Source organism: Ursus americanus, chromosome 4 (assembly GCF_024610735.1).
Source record: "Ursus americanus isolate L20-20 chromosome 4, mUrsAme1.1.p, whole genome shotgun sequence".
NCBI classification, from domain to species: Eukaryota; Metazoa; Chordata; class Mammalia; order Carnivora; family Ursidae; genus Ursus; species Ursus americanus.
Genome location: NC_142130.1, coordinates 6,801,879 through 6,822,280, shown reverse-complemented (window position 1 = coordinate 6,822,280; position 20,402 = coordinate 6,801,879). Strand labels below are relative to the sequence as shown.

Genomic DNA, 20,402 nt, shown 5'->3' with positions numbered 1-20,402 from the left:
GTTTCTGTATGATATTGAAAAAGGGTGATGAGAGGTAACATCTTTGCCTTTTACCTGATCTTAGTAGGGAAGCTTCACATTTCTCACCATTAAGTATGATATTAGCTGTAAGTTTTTGGAAATACTCTATCAAATGGAGGAAAAATCTCTTCTATTACTAGTTTACTGATAATTTTTATCTCAATAGATGTTGGATTTTGTCAAATGCTCTTTCTGCATCTATTAATATGATCACATGATTTTTCTTTTTTAGCCTGTTAATATGATGGATTGCAATTAATTGATTTTCAGATGTGAAGCACCCTTGCATACCTGGGATATATATCACTTGGTTATGCTGTATGAGTCATTTTATGCATTGTTGAATTTGATTTGCTATTTTGTTTAATATTTTTGTATCTATGTTCATGAGACATATTGGACTGTAGTTTTCTTTTCTGTAATGTTTTCATTTGGTTTTGGTATCGGGTTAATACTGGCCTCATAGAATGAGTCAGGAAGTATTCTCTCTGTTTCTATCCTCTGAACAAGATTGTAGTAAATTAGTATCATTTCTTCCTTAAATGTTTCATAGAATTTACCAATGAACTCATACAGTCTGGTGCTTTCTGTTTTGGGACATTATTAACTATTGATTTAATTTTTTTCATTGATATAGGCCTATTTGGACTTGTCTTACGTCTATTTCTTCTTGTGTGAGTTTTGGAAGATTGTGTCTTTTTTTTTTTCTTTCCATATGTTCATCTGTTTTGTTTCTTAAATTCCACGTATGAGTAAAATTATATGATATTTGTCTATCACTCACTGACTTATTTAGCTTAGTATAATATCCTCTAGCTCCATCCACATTCTTTTTAATGGCTGAGTAATATCCCATTATATCTATCATCTATCTATCTATATCTATCTATCTATCTATCTATCTATCTATCTATCTATCTATCTATCTAGATATCTAGATATCTATCTCACATCTTCTTTGTCCATTCATCAGTGGATGGCTTTTTCCACAGTTTGGCTGTTGTTGATAATGCTGTTATGAATATTGGGCTGCGTGTATTCCTTTGAATCAGTATATTTGTATCCTTTGAGTAAATCCTAGTAGTGCAATTGCCGGATCCTAGGTTAGTTGTAGTTTTAACTTTTTGAGGAATCACCATACTGTTTTCCAGAGTGGCTGCACCAGTTTGCATTCCCACCAACAGTGTAAGAAGGTTTGCTATTCCTGCATCCTCGGCAAAATCTGTTGTTGTCCTGCTCAAATGTAATTCTTATCTTTGTTCCTTTGAAGGAAGTTATCTTTCTCCCCTGGTTTCTCTCAAGATGTCATCTTTGACTCTGATACGCCTACGTGTCATTATTTTTGCATTTATCTTTCTTTGTGTCATGTGAGCTTCCTGGATCTGTGATTTGGTACCTGTTACTAACTTGGGAAAATTCTCAGTCATTATCATTTCAAGTATTTCTTCTGTTCCTTTTTTCTTCTCCTAGTAGTACTCTCATTGTGTGAATGTTATACCTTTTGTAGTTGTCCCACAGTTCCTGGATAATGTTTGCTTTGTTTTGTTTTCAGTCTTTGTCCTCTTTGCTTTTCAGTTTTTGAGTTTTCTACTGATATATCCTCAAGCTCAAAGATTCTTTCCTCAGCCAAGTTCAGTCTAGTAGTAAGCCCAACAAAGGCTTGCTTCATTTCTGATCTCTAGATCTCTTTTTGGTTCTTTCTAAGAATTTCTATCTCTCTGCTTATGTTACCCATCTGTTCTCACATGCTATCTTTAACCATTAGAGCCTTTTGCATGTTAAAAAATCATAGTTATTTTAAATTTCTGATCTGATGATTCCAATATCCCTGCCATGTCTGAATCTGATGCTTGCTTTCTTTCTTCAAACTGTGTTTTTTGACTTTTAGTATGTTTTGTAATTTTTTTCTTGATAGTGGGACATAAGGAACCAGGCAAAAGGAACTGCTGTAACAGGCCTTTAGAAATGTGGTGGTGAGGTGTGGTGGCAGAGAAGAATTCTATAGTCCTATCATTAGGTCTCAGTCTTTTATGAGCCTGTGCCTCTGGACTGTGAACTTGACATCTGCTTTTTTTTAATTAATTTTTTTTCACATATGTTTCTCAGTTGTCCCCCACATTTACGTCCAAAAGGAAGACTACAGTCAGCTAGAATTTGGTATTTTCCTTCCTCAGATCAGGTAAGCACTGATAAAACCCCAGCACGTGAGGCCCTGCTTCTCTTGAGGGCAAACCTTGTTAAGAACAGAGTTACTCTAATGTATTTTGAAATAATTTCTTTCCTTCTGCCTCTGCCAGAGGCAGAAGGGGATTTTCCTCCAATCTTACAGTAAAAATCTGGCCGTTAATGTCAAAATAAAACTCATAAAATTGTGGGGACCCCCTATGACTGGCTCCCCCAGGCATTTTTAACTCTTGGGCTTGTCCGCTTGGAGCCTCCAGCAATTCGTCAGTTATAGTGGTGGTTTTCCTCTCTTGGCACTATTTCCCATGGGGTTTCCAATTCCTGAGTTCCTGCTATGGTAAATTGTAATTTTTTCTATTTGCCTGTTGATCTCTTCAATTCTGGGAGTAGCAATTTGCCCTGCGACCTCATTTCTATTGATCAAAGAAGTGCTGTCATTTATTTTAGTTTGCTTAGCTTTTTTACTTATGGTTAGGATGAGTGACTTCTGAGCATGAAGAACTGGGACCTGGATGTCCAATGCAGTCTCAACTACTTTTTGAAGGAGTATTTTCTCAGTTATTTGTTTAGAATGAAGGAAGCGTTGAGGTTTTAGAGTCAGAGTTCCCAATACTTTGCATTGAGCAAGTGATTTTAACTTCTCTAAACCAGAGTTTTCTTATCTCTAAAATAAGGATTATAATATCCCCTTGTAGATTTTCTGTAAAGGACAGAGGATATTGTATATAAAGATGCACGGAACAAAGCAGTAGTAAAAGCTAAATAAATGTTAGCTAAAAAAGGGGAAGTGATGTTTTTCTGACTTCGCCCCTAGTTCTTGGAGGTGGGGAGTGTTTTGAATGCCTGTGTAACAACCGCAGGTGGTCACAGCCTGCGGCCCCTCCCGTCACTCACACTGCCTAGGATTGCTGATCTCCTAGCTGGTCCCTGCATGTCCAAAGGAAAATTACCTTAGGGCCTTTGTATTGCTGTTTCTTTTGCCTACAACTTTCTTCACTTAGGTATCTGCATGGCTCCCTCCTTTACCTTAATCATGTCTTTCCTCAAATGATTCCTCAAGGAGGCTTTGTCAGAGCCCCCAGCTTTGTGGTCCCTCCCAGTGATCACCACCTCTGCCTCAGTTACAGTTTTCTCCATAATGCTATCACCACTAGACTATATCTATCTATATAGCTATACAGCTTTTCCTCTTTTTATTTTCTCATCTGGCTGCATCAGGAGTTTTTCACTGCTGAATCCCCAACACCCAGATCCTGTGTCTTGCATATCGTAGGTGTTCAATAAAATCAAGGCATTGATTTACAAGAGCAAACTACAAATTAACCTAAAAGAGGTACTAAATAAGATTTATAAGTGGAGAATGGCTGCCTTAAAATATTTGAACCCTTTTTCTGTACCAGGACTTAGATGTACTTACTGAGATGTAACTTCTAGAGTTTGATAGAAATAAAACAGGTAACCTGCTTTATATTATGGGGCCACAAACACAGAAACATCTGAAAAATAGAACTATAAACAGCAATTAAATCAAATGTCCTCATCCCTTAGTAGCCAGCAAAATCCGCTGCTGTAATTTTTTATTTCCCTTCTTGCTTAGACCTAGGACTTGAAATGTATATCAAGACAACTAAAATGCCTCCTGTTGTTGAACTACAAGAAAACAATTAGGGGATGTGGATACAGCCTCACATCTCTTAGAATTGTCTCATTGGCTGTGACAGCTTCAGATGAGAGAGACAAAAAGACCCATATATTCCTAAATGGTTATTAACTCGGGTACATAAGGCGGAGAACAGCGGTTTGCTCCTGAGTCCCACTTGCACTGGAGTGATTAAGGTACTGTCATTTCTGCTCTGCAGACTGCCGGGGCCCTGTTCTCATCCGCTGAGGTCTCACCTGATAAGAAGCAGCCAGGAATGAACTGAAAACTTGAAAAGATTTGGTATCATCAAAATCTGTCATATAAATATGATGCCAATACTCATTCCTGGGCTCTATTCCTGAGAAAATCACAGCTTGCTAAAAATAAAGTCCCCACCATCCTGTAGTCAAACCACTTCCTTCACCTGCCAAGTGATGTTAAATGCACTCCTCTTTCACCAAACTTTGAAAGTCTTTTCACCTGCCTTGCTCTTCTTGTATTCTGACGTTGTCATAATGACAGAAGTCTGGTTCATGCTGGTGGTGTGTTTGTGACATGGTCAGTCCTCGTTTTTCAGCACATTGTCTTCCCCAAGACTGCACCTTAAGGCAGATGGCCATAGAATGAAATGCAACCGGCTCTACACTGTTGTCATTATTGATTCAGATTTCATGAGAAATTGTGAGATGGCAGAGAAAGGTGCTAAAAACTGATGAATAGCATGTTGGGGCTCAGCCAGGTGATCAAAGGAGGAAGAGTTTTGCTGCAAAGCAGCAAAATGTGAAAGTTACTAATTCTTGATTGAATGTCTACAACAGATAAAAGTGGGGCAGTCGATGATTAGATGCTTTGTAATGTGGACAATGCCAGTGTTGAACAAGTAAACAGGTCTTTTCCTTGAACACTGGTCTCATTGTACTTTGCTCTTTTCTGATTGTTTGTTTTTGTCAGGGAATGCCCATCTTTTAGTACTGAAATACCTAACATAAGTTCTCAATAATACTTTTTGAATAGAAACAGTAAAACTCTCACAACCTTTAACCTTTTCTTTAAAAAACACCATCCAAATTTTCACTCTGCTTGGAAAATTGTGTTTCCACGATTTTGTTTTTAATGAATACAATTCAAATTCCTAAGTAATTATGTGAGAAATTCACAGGTCTGTTATAATTTGAAACTTCAGTGTACATCTACAATCTGCTTTCTAAAATTATAATTGTCTATATTTGCTGTCATAGTTGAAAGAAAACAATATATTAAATATTTTTCTTAAATTGGTTTGGATATGAAAAGTGCCATCACCCAAAATAGAGAGTCAGACAAATAAAGCTTAAATAGACTGGTAACACTAGTTAACTTTTATGGCTTATTTATTTTATACCATGTACAGTGCTTTACAAATATTAGCTTATTTAAACCTCTTAAAAATGGTTTGAGGTAGTTACTGCGATTCTCTCTGGTTCACAAGGGAGGGAACTGAAGCTTAGAGACATTAAGTGATGAGCCCAAGGTCAAACAACTGACCTTTAAATGCAGGCATCCTGGCTTCAGACTCAGTGCTCCTACCAGGCATGTTGCAGAAATCAAAGCAAATAGAAACACAGTCAGTACCTGAGGTGATAATTGAAGAGATAGGGCACATTATTTCAAGATTCAGGCCATTTTGTCCTAGAAATTATACTATTGTTGAACAATGGTAATTAAATATTTAAGCTACTTTTGATTTCAGGAGGGAAAATGTGTAACGTACATAGAGTTTTACATCATTTAAGAAGTTGTTTGATTCGGAGTTGTAATTTCAGGGGAAAAAAGGCTACAAGAGATCACGTGTTCACAATCAGTTCTTTGCTGAGCATAAATGTGGCAAAATCGTGGCCCTTTTATTTCCCAGTCTCTCCTCTCCTTTTTACCACTGAACTGCTGTTTCAGGTGAACGTCTCTTACCTGGACCATCACAGCAGCCCCCACATGGTCTTCCTACAACCCCAGTTTGTTCTCCACGCTACTGCCGGGAGTGCCTTCACAAACCCATGAACAAAAAATGCCGTATCACCCCCCTCCTCATCCAGAACAATGATCGCTGTGAACTTTGAGTCATACGCTCTGCTGCCCATCCAATGAAAGCTAAGGTCCCTATCGCAGTAAGAACTTCATACACATGACTCATTATTCTCTAACATTGCTCTTTTTTAACACTTAATTCAGTTAATTCACATACAACATGATATTAGTTTCAGGTGTATAATATATTGCTTCAACAATTCCATACGGCACCCAGTGTTTATCACAACAAGTGCCCTCCTTAATCCCCATCGCCTCGTCCACGCCTCCCCCCACTCACCTCCCCTCTGGTAACCATGGGTCTGTTCTCTATAGTTAAGAACTCTAGCATTGCTCTTCAGGGATTCCACTGTCAGAGCTTGCTGCCTCTGCCAGAGCTCACCTGGCATTCCACCATTTACCTCATCATCTGCACTCTGGCTCCATTACACTACATATTGTTTCTCGTGCTTAGGATATTCTCCAAGTTCTCTCTTCTAAGCACATTCTTAATTATCTGGGATACTATGCTGGATTGTAGAAAGCCTTATGATGTGTCTGTCCTAGACAGCCCATGATTTAAACCTCGTTATATAAGCTTAGGAACAGTGCTTAGCTGATTAGAATCTCAATTTCATCGCTGGTAGAATGAGGGTGATAACGTTATTTATTTTACAGGGTTTTTATAAAGATCAAGTAAGATAGTGTGAAGGGCTTGGCATCCAATAAATACATGTTCCTATCTTCAATCGCAGATTGGCCCTCCTCACCTTTCATTCCCCATCCCCCATCCCAGTGAGAAGATTTTGGATATTCCTCTCTGTGCCCCTGCCGCAACCAGGGGGGAGACCTCTAACCTTATAGGATTGTTTGGCCTTTATCTGTTTCTTGTCTGTTTCCTTACCTAGACCGATAGTTCTCAACCCAGGCTGCAGACTTAAGTAAGCCGGGCAGCTCATTAAAAAATGCTCCTTCTTAGTTCAGTTAAATGAGAGTCTCTGATCTGGTATACAGTCACGGTTTATAAAGTTCCCCAGGTGATTTTAATATTCAAGCCTGGACTATAGATTCCTTCAGAGCAGGGATTCGTTAGTGGAGTGGGCGTGGAGTGGACATTCAGTGCGTGCCCAAAAGACGAATGAATGCATGCACGCACGTGTGATGGCTGGCTCTCCAGGCCTTCTGAATATACATTCGATAAACTGGAACCCATTTAATTACAAAAATGCGATGCCCAAATTAGCATACAATTGATAAATTTACATTTATACAATGGTAATCAGTACCTATGCAGTTAAAGACATGGTTTAAGTTTTCTCAAAGTCTAGATGTTGCTTCAGGCAATTTCCTATCTACTTATTTGTGGGTTCAGTATTTTTGCTTGCTTGCTTTTCATTCTTTTGGGTCCCAAAGTCCAATGGATGAGGTGATTTTAACTTCCCAAAGGGTGCCTAAATACCTAGAACTGAAATTAGCAGTTGACTTGCCACCATAAAATTTCTTACTGTCCGGCTACTATATATAATCCTATCCCTTCTAGCGTTTGTTTTGTTGCCTTCGTCTTGGAGTGTATATGCAGATTTATATTTAACCTTCCCGTGTTCTTTGTTTTTAGTGGCCCATCAATAATTGTGTTTTTAGCTGTAAAAATATATACAGCACCTTCAGAGAGGAGGAAGAAAGGGGCTAATGGCATTGAAAGTAATAGCTCTATCAATTTGTTAAAATTAACTTTTTTCCCCATAATGTCGGGTAGTGCTTTCTTTTCTGAATGCTAAATGGAAGGTGAAATACAGTAAAATGCTTCTTTTCATATAGTAAATAGTGTCAGAGCACCATGACTAATAAAATCAGCTTTCTCATTAAAATGCAGTAGATTTTTAAGTTTATTTTCAGTAGGATTTGATTTCAGGATGGCCTCTGGACAGTCAGCTGAATGGTGGGTAAGGGAAGTAGATGCCTATCTTTGCTGGTAAAGAGAATCATGACTTCATTACCTCAGTTCTGGCTTAGGAATTGAAATATTATCAGCTTAACAAAAAGAAAGGAAACACATCACAAATATGTCTCTAACTATTATGGATTGGGGAGGGATCTCAGTCATGGAAATTCACAGGTTAGATATTTTTATTGAAATAAAAATGGTGGATTCTGGGACTATATTTAATTTCTTTACGAGGTTATTTTATCTTAGGTAATCAGCTCGGACGTGGGATCTACTGTTTCTTTCTGGATGATAGACACTGGGCAGAAAATCAAACAGTTTACTGGTTGCCATGGCAATGCAGAAATCAGCACTATGGCCCTTGATGCAAATGAGACACGGCTTTTGACTGGCAGCACAGATGGGACCATAAAGGTGAGAAACAGTGATGCTTTTCTATCCAGATACGAGGAGGCTGAAATACTATGTGAGGAGACACAGCTCTAGCTATATTTGTTTTTGCCTTTTTGGCCATGCAAGAGGAAACATGAGGCGAGAAGACTTAAATAACTCACACCATCTAATAACAAAGCTGTTAGGGAAAAAAAAAAAAAACCAAACCTCTGTGGAACAATGAATAAATGATTTTTCTGAATAAATTATTTAAAATAAAAACACAACTTGGCTTACTTATTTCAGAAAGCCTGTTCCAGTGTTCTGGATAGAGGACTACTTTGGGGAATAAGAAGTCCGAATAATTTTCCTATGCTTCAGCTAATATCTCTAGTTTTCTTCTTCTCAGTTTATAAAATGAGAAATCAGGGCAACCAAGAAAACTTTTTAAAATGGCATAGATGCACATTTGGGGGCAAATGAATATTTTAAAATCAACCCATGTTATAATTTGCACTTTCTTGTGAAGGAAAGTGAGACAGTAAAGAAGGATCATAGGCAGAACAATCATCATTTTATCTATTATCATTCTAAACAGTATTTAATACTTCCACTTTTCTTGTTTTGTAACTATTACTAATTTCTTCTGGGAGAAACGTGCTATTATGCTTTGCAAAAATTATCAAATATTCATGCAAAGCTTAGATATTTGCTATCTGAAATCATGCCCACCAGTGAATCCTCTCTACTCCCCTCAGCTCTGAGACTACTGACAGTCTTTGACTGAAGATGGCTTGTGACACTTAGAGGCAACAGAAGGCAGTTTCTCAGAATAAGCTTTGAATGGTTCTCAAACTTCTGTCATAACTAGAATCAGAGGGTATCAGTGAGGTATGTCTTCCATGATGGGGTGTATGATGCATGCCAGTAGGCTGCAAGGGAGGGTAATAGAAAGTTCTCTGGATATGTGGGTAGAACATGATGAAAGTTGGAGGCAAGAATTCCAGGGGATTTCAGGCTGGCCAGTGTCAGTGTGACGTAGGTGCAATGGCGGGTTGCAGTGAGAATCTCTGGAAAGCAACAGAGCTGGGCCTCTGGGAAGGTTAAATGACATGAGGTAAGGACTGGGAGCTTGGATTTCAGTAACTTAGTTTACAGAATTGATAAGATGTATGAAGGTAATGGGACAATTCCAATCTCAGTAGTCAAGGTGGAATAAAACAGGAATAATTTTAGCTGGAGTTTTAGACAGGCTTAGGCAAAAGAAGCAAGTGAGTATCCCACTGACTGGTCCTGGGATTACGAGACTGAACTGAGAAATGAGATGAGTAGCCTAGGTTCCTTTTACCCCTTTCTTGGAAAGTAACCGGTTATAGAGTCCAGAGTAGGGCAGACATGCAGATGTTGCTAAAAGCTTGCAGACTATCCCAGTTAAGGGACTTAGTTGGACCTGGGGACAATCAAATCTTTACAATACCTATTTGTGGGTATTATTTTAAGTGGGTTTGATAAGAGCTGCGTTTAGAGGAAAACAAAGTGACATGGGTAAAGAGCATGTGTACCCGTCAACATCTCAGCTCAAGCCTTGCATCGTCGAAGTTGATGTGAATTTAGTAGTATTATCGCAGCTTTTGAAGGTATATTTGTCTTTATCATAATAGCACAACAGAATTCTGAAATTTGGCAACCTTTAGGTAAGATGCATAAATCAGGGTTGAGCTGCTCATATTCTGTGAAGAGACAAGAATGAATGACATTTTCCAATCTCATTTATAATTTAGAATCCAAAACCAGTACCTATGTCACCCAAGATTTAAAAGTATTGCCCTATTTATCACGGTTTTGAAGTATCTGATTTTTAATTAATTAATGTTTTGAATAATTAATGTAATCATACAATAAAATTTGAAATATCAAAGAGTTACACAGTGGGAAGAAAGTTTCTTTTTCACCTCTGTTCACAGCTCCTCCCTTGCAGCTACCACTGTTACTGATTTCTCGTGCATTCTTCTAGCGAAAGGGCAGCATTTTCTTCTTAAGGGCAGCCCAAGATCTATGTTGTTCTGCATTTTGCATTTTTCTATCGTGGACATTGAGTCACATGAATGCATACAATAATAATAATGTTAGCTAACTTTTATTGCATGCTTACTAAGAACGAGGTACTATTCTAAGCACTTTATACATACACACCCGTAAATGCACACCCCCACCCCATCCCCCCACATATATCTCTATATACTTGGTACTATTATTATGCCAGTTTTATGAGGAGGAAACTAAAGCCCAAGGAAATAAAGCAAATTGCTTAAGGTTCCATAGCTGGTTCAGTTTTGGCAGAGCTTAGAAATATAGAAATGACATATTCTTAATGGCTACCGTGTATGCTACTGTATAGATAGTCCATATTCTGACTGTTTAGTCCCTTATTATTGAGCAACTGGTTTGATTTAGGTATTTAGCTTCTATAAACAATGCTTCAGGAGTATAAAAATATTCAAAATATGTCATTTCACAGGTGTAAGCGCCTCTGTGAGGTGATTTTCTAGAAGTTAAAAGTCGAAGGGAGTCTACTCAATGGGTATATGCAATTTAATTTCGATAGTGCCCACTGTTCTTTGTGGATGATGCACCAACAATGTGTCACTACAGGGCTTAGGTTTAACTGCTGGTGACCTAATGATGTTCTGTTGTAAAGTTCACCCATTGGGCCTGGGTCCTCACCACCTGCCCGAGGAGGTAAACTCCAAGTGCTTGTGCCTCTGGAGGGCTGGGTCTGGCATCCACTATCAACAGGACATTTTACCGGAGAAGATGGGAAACCTATCCATAAGGACTGTGTTTCAGGCTCTGTATTAGATGTTTAATCCTCCAGATGTCTCGGAGGACCAAGTGTCCTGTGTCATAAATGAGGAAACTGAAATTTAGAGACATACACTTAGAGAAAGAAGCAGGATTTCAGCAGACTCCAAAATGTGGCTTTGCATGATTTTATAGTCTTCCCCTCGAAAATACTTACTCCTTTAAAGCCTTTCAATCAGCTATCATTAGAATAGATTGATCGGGTTACAAGTAGAATAACAAAAGTAATGGGTAAATTTAAACGGTGAGAGGATTTTCTTAATTATGACATACTCTAAGTGATTCAGCCCTAGTCCAGGATATAAACACAGAAGTGTAAAACAATCCTATTACACTGTGTTATTTTACTCACTGAAGAAGACATTTTCTGTTCTTGTCTCAAAGGTGACTTAAATTTTTCTCTTAAAGGTATGGGACTTCAGTGGATACTGTCACCACACACTAAAAGTTGGGCGAGAGGGAGCTGTGGATATTTCACAGATCCTGGTTCTGAAGAAGACGATACTGGTTACAGGCTGGGAGAGGTATGATGTGCTTCATGCGAAACTGCAGGAAGGCAAAAGGAGAATGTTTTTCTTTGAATCAGAATCTAAAAGATAAAAGAACATAGAAATCTTGACTGATTCTGAGTCATTAACTTGCTGGTGAGCTATGTGAGTGAAAACTGGTCCGATTGACTCAATGCTTAGTAACGAAAACATTATAAGATCACATAGCTCAAGCAGCTTTGAGAGGTGTTCGAAGGCTTTCTTCTGGCTTTTGGAATCTTTTTCTTTAACCATTCCAGACAGGGACACAATACCACTTCCTGAGTACTAACTCCAAAAGTCTCCTAAATTTTATGGTCAATAAATTCCTGATGTATAAATTATATTCTTTCAACTATAAAGGAAACTGATTTCTTCCTCTCTTGTTAACTTATTTTAAATTACAGCAAAGAGGGAAATAGACCACGGGATTCTGTATTAGCACTTCCTTCATATCAGTACAGACGGAGGCCTTTCACGGCCTGCTTACTGTTCTCGAGGAGCAATTCTTCCATTTCATTATAAGGAAAATTACTTCTCTTTCTTTTTCTCCTGAGAGAACCAAGGGATCATAAACAGGACCTTTTCTATGGCATTGTATAAGCACTAGGAAAATTAAAGTGTGATATTTGCAGAAAATACATTGTCCATGAATTCAACAGTTCACAAAATATGGCTCTAATAGGTAATTTGCCCAACATTATTCACTATGGAATTTTGATCTTAATGATTTGAAGCTAGGATCCAAATCAGATTTTATACCTAGAAAATTAGCAGTATATATTTGGGGACTTTTATTGATCACAGGAAAGGCTTTTCCTTCTAATGCAAATGTGCATACGCAGACTAGAAAACATAATGCCACTTACAGCTCAGTTTTCAGGGGTAGTTTGACTATTAGGAAAGAAAGTATAATCCAGATTTTTCTACTTGATATCAAGAACGAATTGAGTAATCCTCACCTTTGAAAGACAAGGCTTCTTCACATCCTAGGAACAATCATGATCCATTAATGACTTATCTCTCAACAGACTATGGCCTAAGTATTTCTATAATTAGTCTGTGGCAATAAGTCAGTTTAATTCTCAAATATTACGGCATGGTAGATGTGAAGTATACAGCTGGTCCAACTTAAATTTTGAACATAACAAAAAAGAATTTTAAGAATTCATCAGTGTAAGTCAAAAGTTTGGAGACACTGTTTTCTTAATTATATTTTTAAGATATCCATAGTTAGAAATTAGCATCAAAGGTAAGGCTTTTTTGATTGCTTATGCAAGTCAGTTTTAAAAGATGAAATGAGTAGAGTCCTTTAGAAGTGGTTTAAAGGAACACCTGGGGCGCCTGGCTGGTTCAGTCCATAGAGTGTGTGACTCTTGATATCTGGCTAGCGAGTTCAAGCCCCACATTAGGCATAGAGTGAAAAGAAGGAGGGAGGGAGGGTGGAAGGAAAGGAACACCTGATGTTCTGCTCTCTCTGGATGGGTGGTGGTGACTTTCTATAATCTTAGGGAGTTTTGGGAAGACTGAAATGAGAGAAGGAACAGTTACCACTCCTTCCATCTTTCCCCATCTTTTCCATCTTCCACAATGTTGTCAGGATTTGGATCTCTACTTAGAACTGAAAGTTGAAGGAATGCATCCTCAATTGTATTATTTCGCTTTTATATTGGTAGATTTAAAAAGTTTATTTCTGGGGTGCCTGGGTGGTTCAGTCAGGTGAGCCACTGACTTTGGCTCAGGTCATGATCTTAGGGTCCTGGGATCGAGCCCTGGCATCTGGGAGTCTGCTTGTTCCTCTCCTTCTGACCCTCCCTCCCCCTGCTCGTGAACGCACGCACAGGCACTCTCTTTTTCTCTCAAATAAATAATCTTTAAAAAATTATATTTCCTAAGTCAAAGCCTTTATGTTAGGGCAGATTTTACCAGAATTTGGCAGGGTCCTTTATATCAGGAGGCATTTAACAAAGTAGCAAGAGGACAGGTCAACTGGTTATAGTGGGGGAAGGATGGTCCATTAAGCCAATTCTTTAAGAGTTTAGTGATTAGAGAAGAAATAGCTGGAAGATTGACAGCTTATTAAGCTTTCTTTAAAACCTAGAGGGAGGTTGTTTAAGTTAAGCTATAGGTTTAACTTCAGGCCCTACCTAAAAAAGAGATTGGTTTGATAATTTTGCCGAGGATAAGGTAGATAGTACATTTATTGAGTAAGGTATCTAAATATGCACCTGATTTATTTTATTTCAAGTGCTTTGTAACAATAGGCCCTTCACATACATTACCTAACTTAATCCTTAGCTTCATTTGAAAGGTAGGCAATATTTTATAGATATCTCAGTCTTTATCGTCAACTCTTATCTCTCTAAGCTCACTTACCCATTTGCTTTCTGGACATGTCTGCCTGCAATCTCAAATTCAACATATTTTAAACTGAATTTATTACTTTTTCCCTCCTCAAACCCCCTTTCTTCCTCTTAGCTTCAGAGCTTTGGTTAACAGCGGGAGATCCGAATATCCACCTTGGTTTTTCCTTCTCATTTAACATCACAAACAAGTAGTGTTACCTATTTTATATTCTAAACATTTCTCAAACCTGTTCCTATTACTACTACAACTATATCATTCAGGGCATCATTTCTACCTGGATGAATGTCACAGTCTTCCAATTTGTCCTTTTCTCTAGTAATGCCCCCATTTTATTTCTTAAATAGATTCTGCACATTTTACCTATAATAATTTCTACAGTGCATTCTATCTATGTCACTTCCATGTTTAACCCCTTTCAGACTGTCTATAAAATACTTTGAAGCTCCCTCTGGTCTGGATCTATTCTTAGTATCATTCTTACCCATTCGTGGATATATTCTAGTAATCTCTACACCCAATGTGGGGCTCGAACCCATGACCCCAAGATGCATAGTTGATCACTCTTCTGACTGAGCCAGCCAGGTGCCCACTTGGGTACTTTTCTAACTCAAATATAGGAACCTGCTGTCAGGGCGTTCCCATGTAAACCATACTGTTCATACTCCCTTGCCTTTATTCTCTCCCCTTCTCTAGAAATCCCTCTCCAAACATTGTTCCTGTGGCTGTTATCCCTGTTTCAGGTCTTGTTCATTCATGTTCTCCACCAGGACATCTCTCTTTACTCCCAGGGTAGAAATATGCCCCCTATTTGTCTTTGTGCTATCTAGCTTCCTGTACTTTATTTAACACAGAACTTGGGGTGCCTGGGTGGCTCAGTTGTTAAGCGTCTTCCTTCGGCTCGGGTCATGATCCCAGGGTCCTGGGATGGAGCCCCACATCAGGCTCCTCTGCTGGGAGCCTGTCTCTTCCTCTCCCACTCCCCCTGCTTGTGTTCCTCTCTTGCTGGCTGTCTCTCTCTCTGTCAAATAAATAAAATCTTAAAAAACAAAAACAAAACAAAAAACGCAGAACTAGATTATAGCATTTAACGTGTGTGTGTGTGTGTGTGTGGTGTCTGATTCTTAGTGGATGCTCAATGATATTTGTTGAATGACTTAATTAATGTTTATTAGATAACAGGAAATCTGGGAATTAGATTAATTACTCATGGTCACACTCTGGATAAGAAGTAAGCAGGATAGTTATTCAAGTCTATTCTCTCTTTACAGTAAACCAGGAATGTAAATATCACCAGTCCTCTTTCACAAGCAAGAAGATGCGGCTTGAGAAAATGAGTGGTCTGGCCAACATTACAAAGCTAGTAGGCAGCTGAATTGGAATTCCCGTGCCAAAGTCCACGCTCTTTTCACCATTCCTGAGTTACAAATGCAGTCATTAAGTCATAGGAGACCAACTATATTCTCTTTAACAAGTAATCTGATTGAATAGGTTGGTTATGTCAATCAAAGCTAGGGAATCAGTTTTGTGTGTTTGAAGAAACACATAAAAAACACGTTTTATCAATGAGTACTGGGTGTTATATGCAACTGACGAAACACTAAATTCTACCCCTGAAACTAATAATATGCTACATGTTAACTAAATTAATTTAAATTAAAAAATTTTAGAAAAATATGTTTTAAATTAAAATTAACTTTAAAAAAAATGGGGCGCCTGGGTGGCACAGTCGTTAAGCGTCTGCCTTTGGCTCAGGGTGTGATCCCGGCATTCTGGGATCGAGCCCCACATCAGGCTCTTCTGCTGGGAGCCTGCTTCTTCCTCTCCCACTCCCCCTGCTTGTGTTTCCTCTCTCGCTGGCTGTCTCTGTCTCTGTCAAATAAATAAATAAAACCTTTAAAAATAAATAAATAAAAAATAAAAAAAAATTAACACCTCAAAGTTTGAGCTTACTATTATTTTTCCTTTATCCTTCCCACAAATATTTTTAAACTGCACCTAGGTAGAAAGCACTGAGTTAGGAACTACGGTGGACTGAATATGAAGAAGCATGATCTTGCTCTCATGGCCATCGGATTCTAATTGGGGAGTCAACTCACACAAGGCAGGATATGATAAATGCCACTGTGAAATGGTCCTAAGCAAAACCTGAATTCTCGAGCCCATGTTCTAGAAATGCATTCATTAATATCTAGAGAATATATCAAATCTGTTAAAAAGAAGAAACCCCAAATTCAGAACTTCTAGAAACATGTTTCTTACCATTTTAAGCAAAATATATTTAGAGACAAAGTTGTGAATTGACATAGGGTCAATTATGTAATGCCTGGTTAAATACCTGGTCATATTTACATTGGTAAAATTAAATGAATAGATGATCAATTAACTTTGCATTTGCATGTAATATGTATAGTTCTGATAAAATGAAGTAAATAATCATAGTAGTTTAAGATTTTATCCTGCCCTAAAATTCTATGATTCTATACTTTATAAAAATAGGCTCAGGCTTTTAGTTTTTCCCACTGTATTTCTTTCCTTCCTGTTAAAAGAAAAACCTCTATTTATGAAGGTTTTATCTCTGTAAAATAACTAGACTTATACAAATATAAAAAAGAGAATCTTTTGTATAAGTTCAAGTGATTCTGAAAGATTATTGATTGCATCTTTCACAAAGCTCTGTAAAAGTAGGTGCTCAGTAAATAGCTGTTGATATAACCTGATTTCTAAAAGTATTTTTAAGTGAAATTAGATTAGGGATTTGAAGTTCCTCAACAATAAAACGTACCTATCACAAGATATTAAATTCTTAATAATTGCTTTACTAAGGAACTATAATTCTGTGTGACTCACTTGGTTTCTATTATTAGAATGAGAACCAGAATGAACATTTCCAAAGTGTAACTTACTCTGAATAACCATGTTGGAAGTCAGGAGGGGGAAATAACTTTTATTTGGAATTTCATAAATAATCCTCAAATCTAATTTTATGATGGCTTTGGGGTACAAAATTTGACTCCAAGAATTTTAGGAAAAAAAAAAAATGAAGTGATTTATATTGAACTCATTCTCTGCCTTTGAGATACCTTTTTTAAGCCTAAAAAGCACAATGGACTGAGCAAGGATAGATTCTTATGATAATTGGACAGACATCACATGAACAATTAGCCTCTGAGGGAACAAATAGTTGATTGTATTCTTTTGTTCTCTCCATGGCAATGACTACATGATAAGTTCCGGTAGAAGTTATTTTCCCAGTTTATTCATCCTAAAAAAAAAAAGTTGTTTTTTTAAACATTTTTTTCTCTTTTGTACTTTTTTTGTACTTGACAGGTGAATTAATTTTTTCTCACAGAATTGGTCATTATATCTACATTCTGAGCAAGAGATCTGATCATCTTCACAGATGACACAGTGACTCAGGATCTCAGATGGGAAGTGTGGAATGGAGCTAGTAAACTCCTTCAATGTCAAGAGAACAAATCTCTCAGACTCCTAAAATGCCTTAAAATTGGCTCATTCTGCACTTCAATTTAACTCTTGGCAAAAGTACAAACTTAAAAAAAAGTTATCTTTGAAATGGACAAAGTGAGAAATACAGTGTGGATTCTTAAAGTATTTTAAGGATAACTGTCATTTCAGTTGAAAGTTTCAGGTTAGGTTTTTAAGGGAATGATGGCAGCTAATTAGTTTCTCAACATTTTGACACACAAGGTCAAATATCGGAAGGGATAGTTTTTATACCATCTTATGGAAAGCATTTTGTGCCTTTGACTCGTATTACCTAAATATATCTAGTTAAAATGGGTATCTTGGCAAAAAGACATTTGACATTGATTTTTGACTGAGAGATAATAGAAGAGATATGGGGTTGACCTCTTCCCTCTCACTCCCACCTCACTCCATCCCCAAAGGGTAATCTCTTCAACCAAACTTACCATTTGGTAAAGAAAAAATTAAAAATATATGCGTGTAAAGCTCTTATGAGATTCGTGGCAAATTCAGAATTTCAAAGTACCTTATTTATAGTATCTTACCTTGCTAAGCCTCATATTAATATTATTAAAAGAATATTAGTATTAAAATTATTGATTTTTTAAAGAAAGAATAATCCATATATCAATTCCACAAATATTTATTAAATGCCCATTATGTGCTAGGTACTATTCTAAGCACTGCTGATACAGAAAGGAAATAAACAAAGTCTCTGCTCTCCTAGAGCTTATTTTTGGTAGTGGAGACAGTAAATAAACAAGTAAATATAGACCACAATATCACCTAATGATAAGTGTAATAAGGAGAAATGATGTAGGGTGAGGGATGAGAGACTCAAGAGGGAGCGTTTTCACTTTATCTTTTAATTTAAATCAAGTTTTATTCTGATTGAAAAATCCAAGTAAGTAAGTAATAGTGCTCCCCACCTCAAATTTTCTTTTCTTTTATTTATTGAAGTATATTTAACACTACTCAGTGCTCCTCACGATAAATGTACTCTTAACCCCCTTCACCTATTTTGCCCATCCGCCCACCAATTTCCCTTTTAGCAACTACTAGTTTGTTCTCTATATTTAAGAGCCTTGTTTGGGTTTGTGTCTTTTTTTCTTTGTTCATTTATTTTGTTTCTTCCACATATGAGTGGAGTCATATGGTATTTGTTTTTCTCTGACTGACTTATTTCACTTAGCATTATACCCTTCAGATCTATCCATGTAGTTGCAAATGACAGGATTTCATTCTTTTTTCATTCTTCTTTCATTCTTTATTCATTCTCTTTTGTGTGTGTGTGTGTGTGTGTGTGTGTGTGTGTGTGTGTGTATCCTTTTTATCCACATTTGCTTCATCCATTCACTTATGGATGGACACTTGTGCTACTTCCATATCTTGGCAGTTGTAAATAGTGCTGCAATAAACATAGGGGTGCATATATCTTTTTGAGTTAGTGTTTTCATTTTCTTGGATAATATCCAGTAGTGGAATTACTAGATCATATGGTAATTCTATTTTTAATTATTTGAAAAACCTCGATACTGTTTTCTACAATGGCTACTTTCTACAGTGGCTGCACCAATATACATTCTTACCAACAGTGCATGGGTGCTCTTTTTTCTTTATGTCCTCTCCAACACTTGTTATTTCTTGTGTTTTTAGCCATTCTGACAAGTGCGAGGTGTTATATAACTGGTGGTGGTGGTGGTGGTGGTGGTGGTGGTTGTGGTGGTGGTGGTGATTGTTTTAAACTAGGTTCCACACCCAGTGTGGAGCCCAACACAGGGCTTGAACTTATAACCCTGAGATCAAGACCTGAACTGAGATCAAGAATTAGACACTCAACCAACTGAGCCACCCAGTGGTTTGGATTTACATTTCCTTGATGATTAGTGATACTAGACATCTTTCTAAGTGTCTGTTTTCTTTGGACAAATGTCTATTCATATCCTCTATTTTTTAGTTGAATTATTTGGGGATTTTTTGGTGTTGAGTTGCATAAATTCTTTATATATTTTGTATATATATATTTTTTAAAGATTTTTTATTTATTTATTTGACAGAGACAGAGACAGCCAGCGAGAGAGGGAACACAAGCTGGGGGAGTGGGAGAGGAAGAAGCAGGCTCCCAGCAGAGGAGCCTGATGTGGGGCTCGATCCCAGAACGCCAGGATCACGCCCTGAGCCAAAGGCAGACGCTTAACGACTGCACCACCCAGGCGCCCCAATATATATATTTTGTATATTAACCGTCAATGGAGAGTCTTTAGATAGGCTGGTCACAGAAGGCTCAGTTAAGGAGGTGACATTTGGACAGAATTTTTCATTTATTGACAATTATTAATTGAATACCCTCTATAAGCAGGTCACAATGATTGTTATTATGGGGTTACAGAATAAGACAAGATCCCTGGTTTCTAAGAATTTATAATCTAGCAGAGGAGTGTAACTGTATATATTTATTATATATATGTGAGCAGTGTGAGAGAGGAGAAGAAGGAAATATGTCTTTCAAGTCTAGTTCTTAAGGAAGCCTACCAAAACAAGATGGGCCTTAGAGAATGGGTGTATGGATAGATAGATGTGGGACTGTATGTGAAAGGAAGTCCATAGAGGGATGGATGAGCACATCATGAATGAAAACAAAGCAGCTAAAAATGTGAAGGGTGCTTAGAGAACAATAAAGGTATCGTTTGTGTTGAACAAGAAAGTGTGCTTCAGAAACTTAGCCTCTGAATACCTCTAGCAGTTCAGAACCAGCTCCTATAAGCAAGAAATTTATTTGAGGCCTTGTATTCTACCTTTTAAATCCAGGTGAATTTTGCATTCTATTATATAAATTCATCTATCCTATTTTAAAATAAAAATATTGTCCCCAAACTCTTTAAATAAAATTAACACTTATGAAGATGAACCATATTTACCCTATGGCTTCCAGTTGTTCTGTCAAATATTCACCTGG

At 37.5% G+C, this 20,402-nt stretch overlaps 1 protein-coding gene across 1 annotated transcript in view; it reads left to right on the top strand.

The window, feature by feature from the left end:
• WDR49 (WD repeat domain 49) overlaps window positions 1-20,402 on the top strand; it is a 128,021-nt gene that overhangs the window by 64,651 nt on the left and 42,968 nt on the right. The window contains 2 exon segments of the mRNA XM_087861381.1: window positions 8,082-8,246; window positions 11,475-11,590. Of these exon segments, the coding sequence (XP_087717507.1) occupies window positions 8,082-8,246; window positions 11,475-11,590 (281 nt within the window).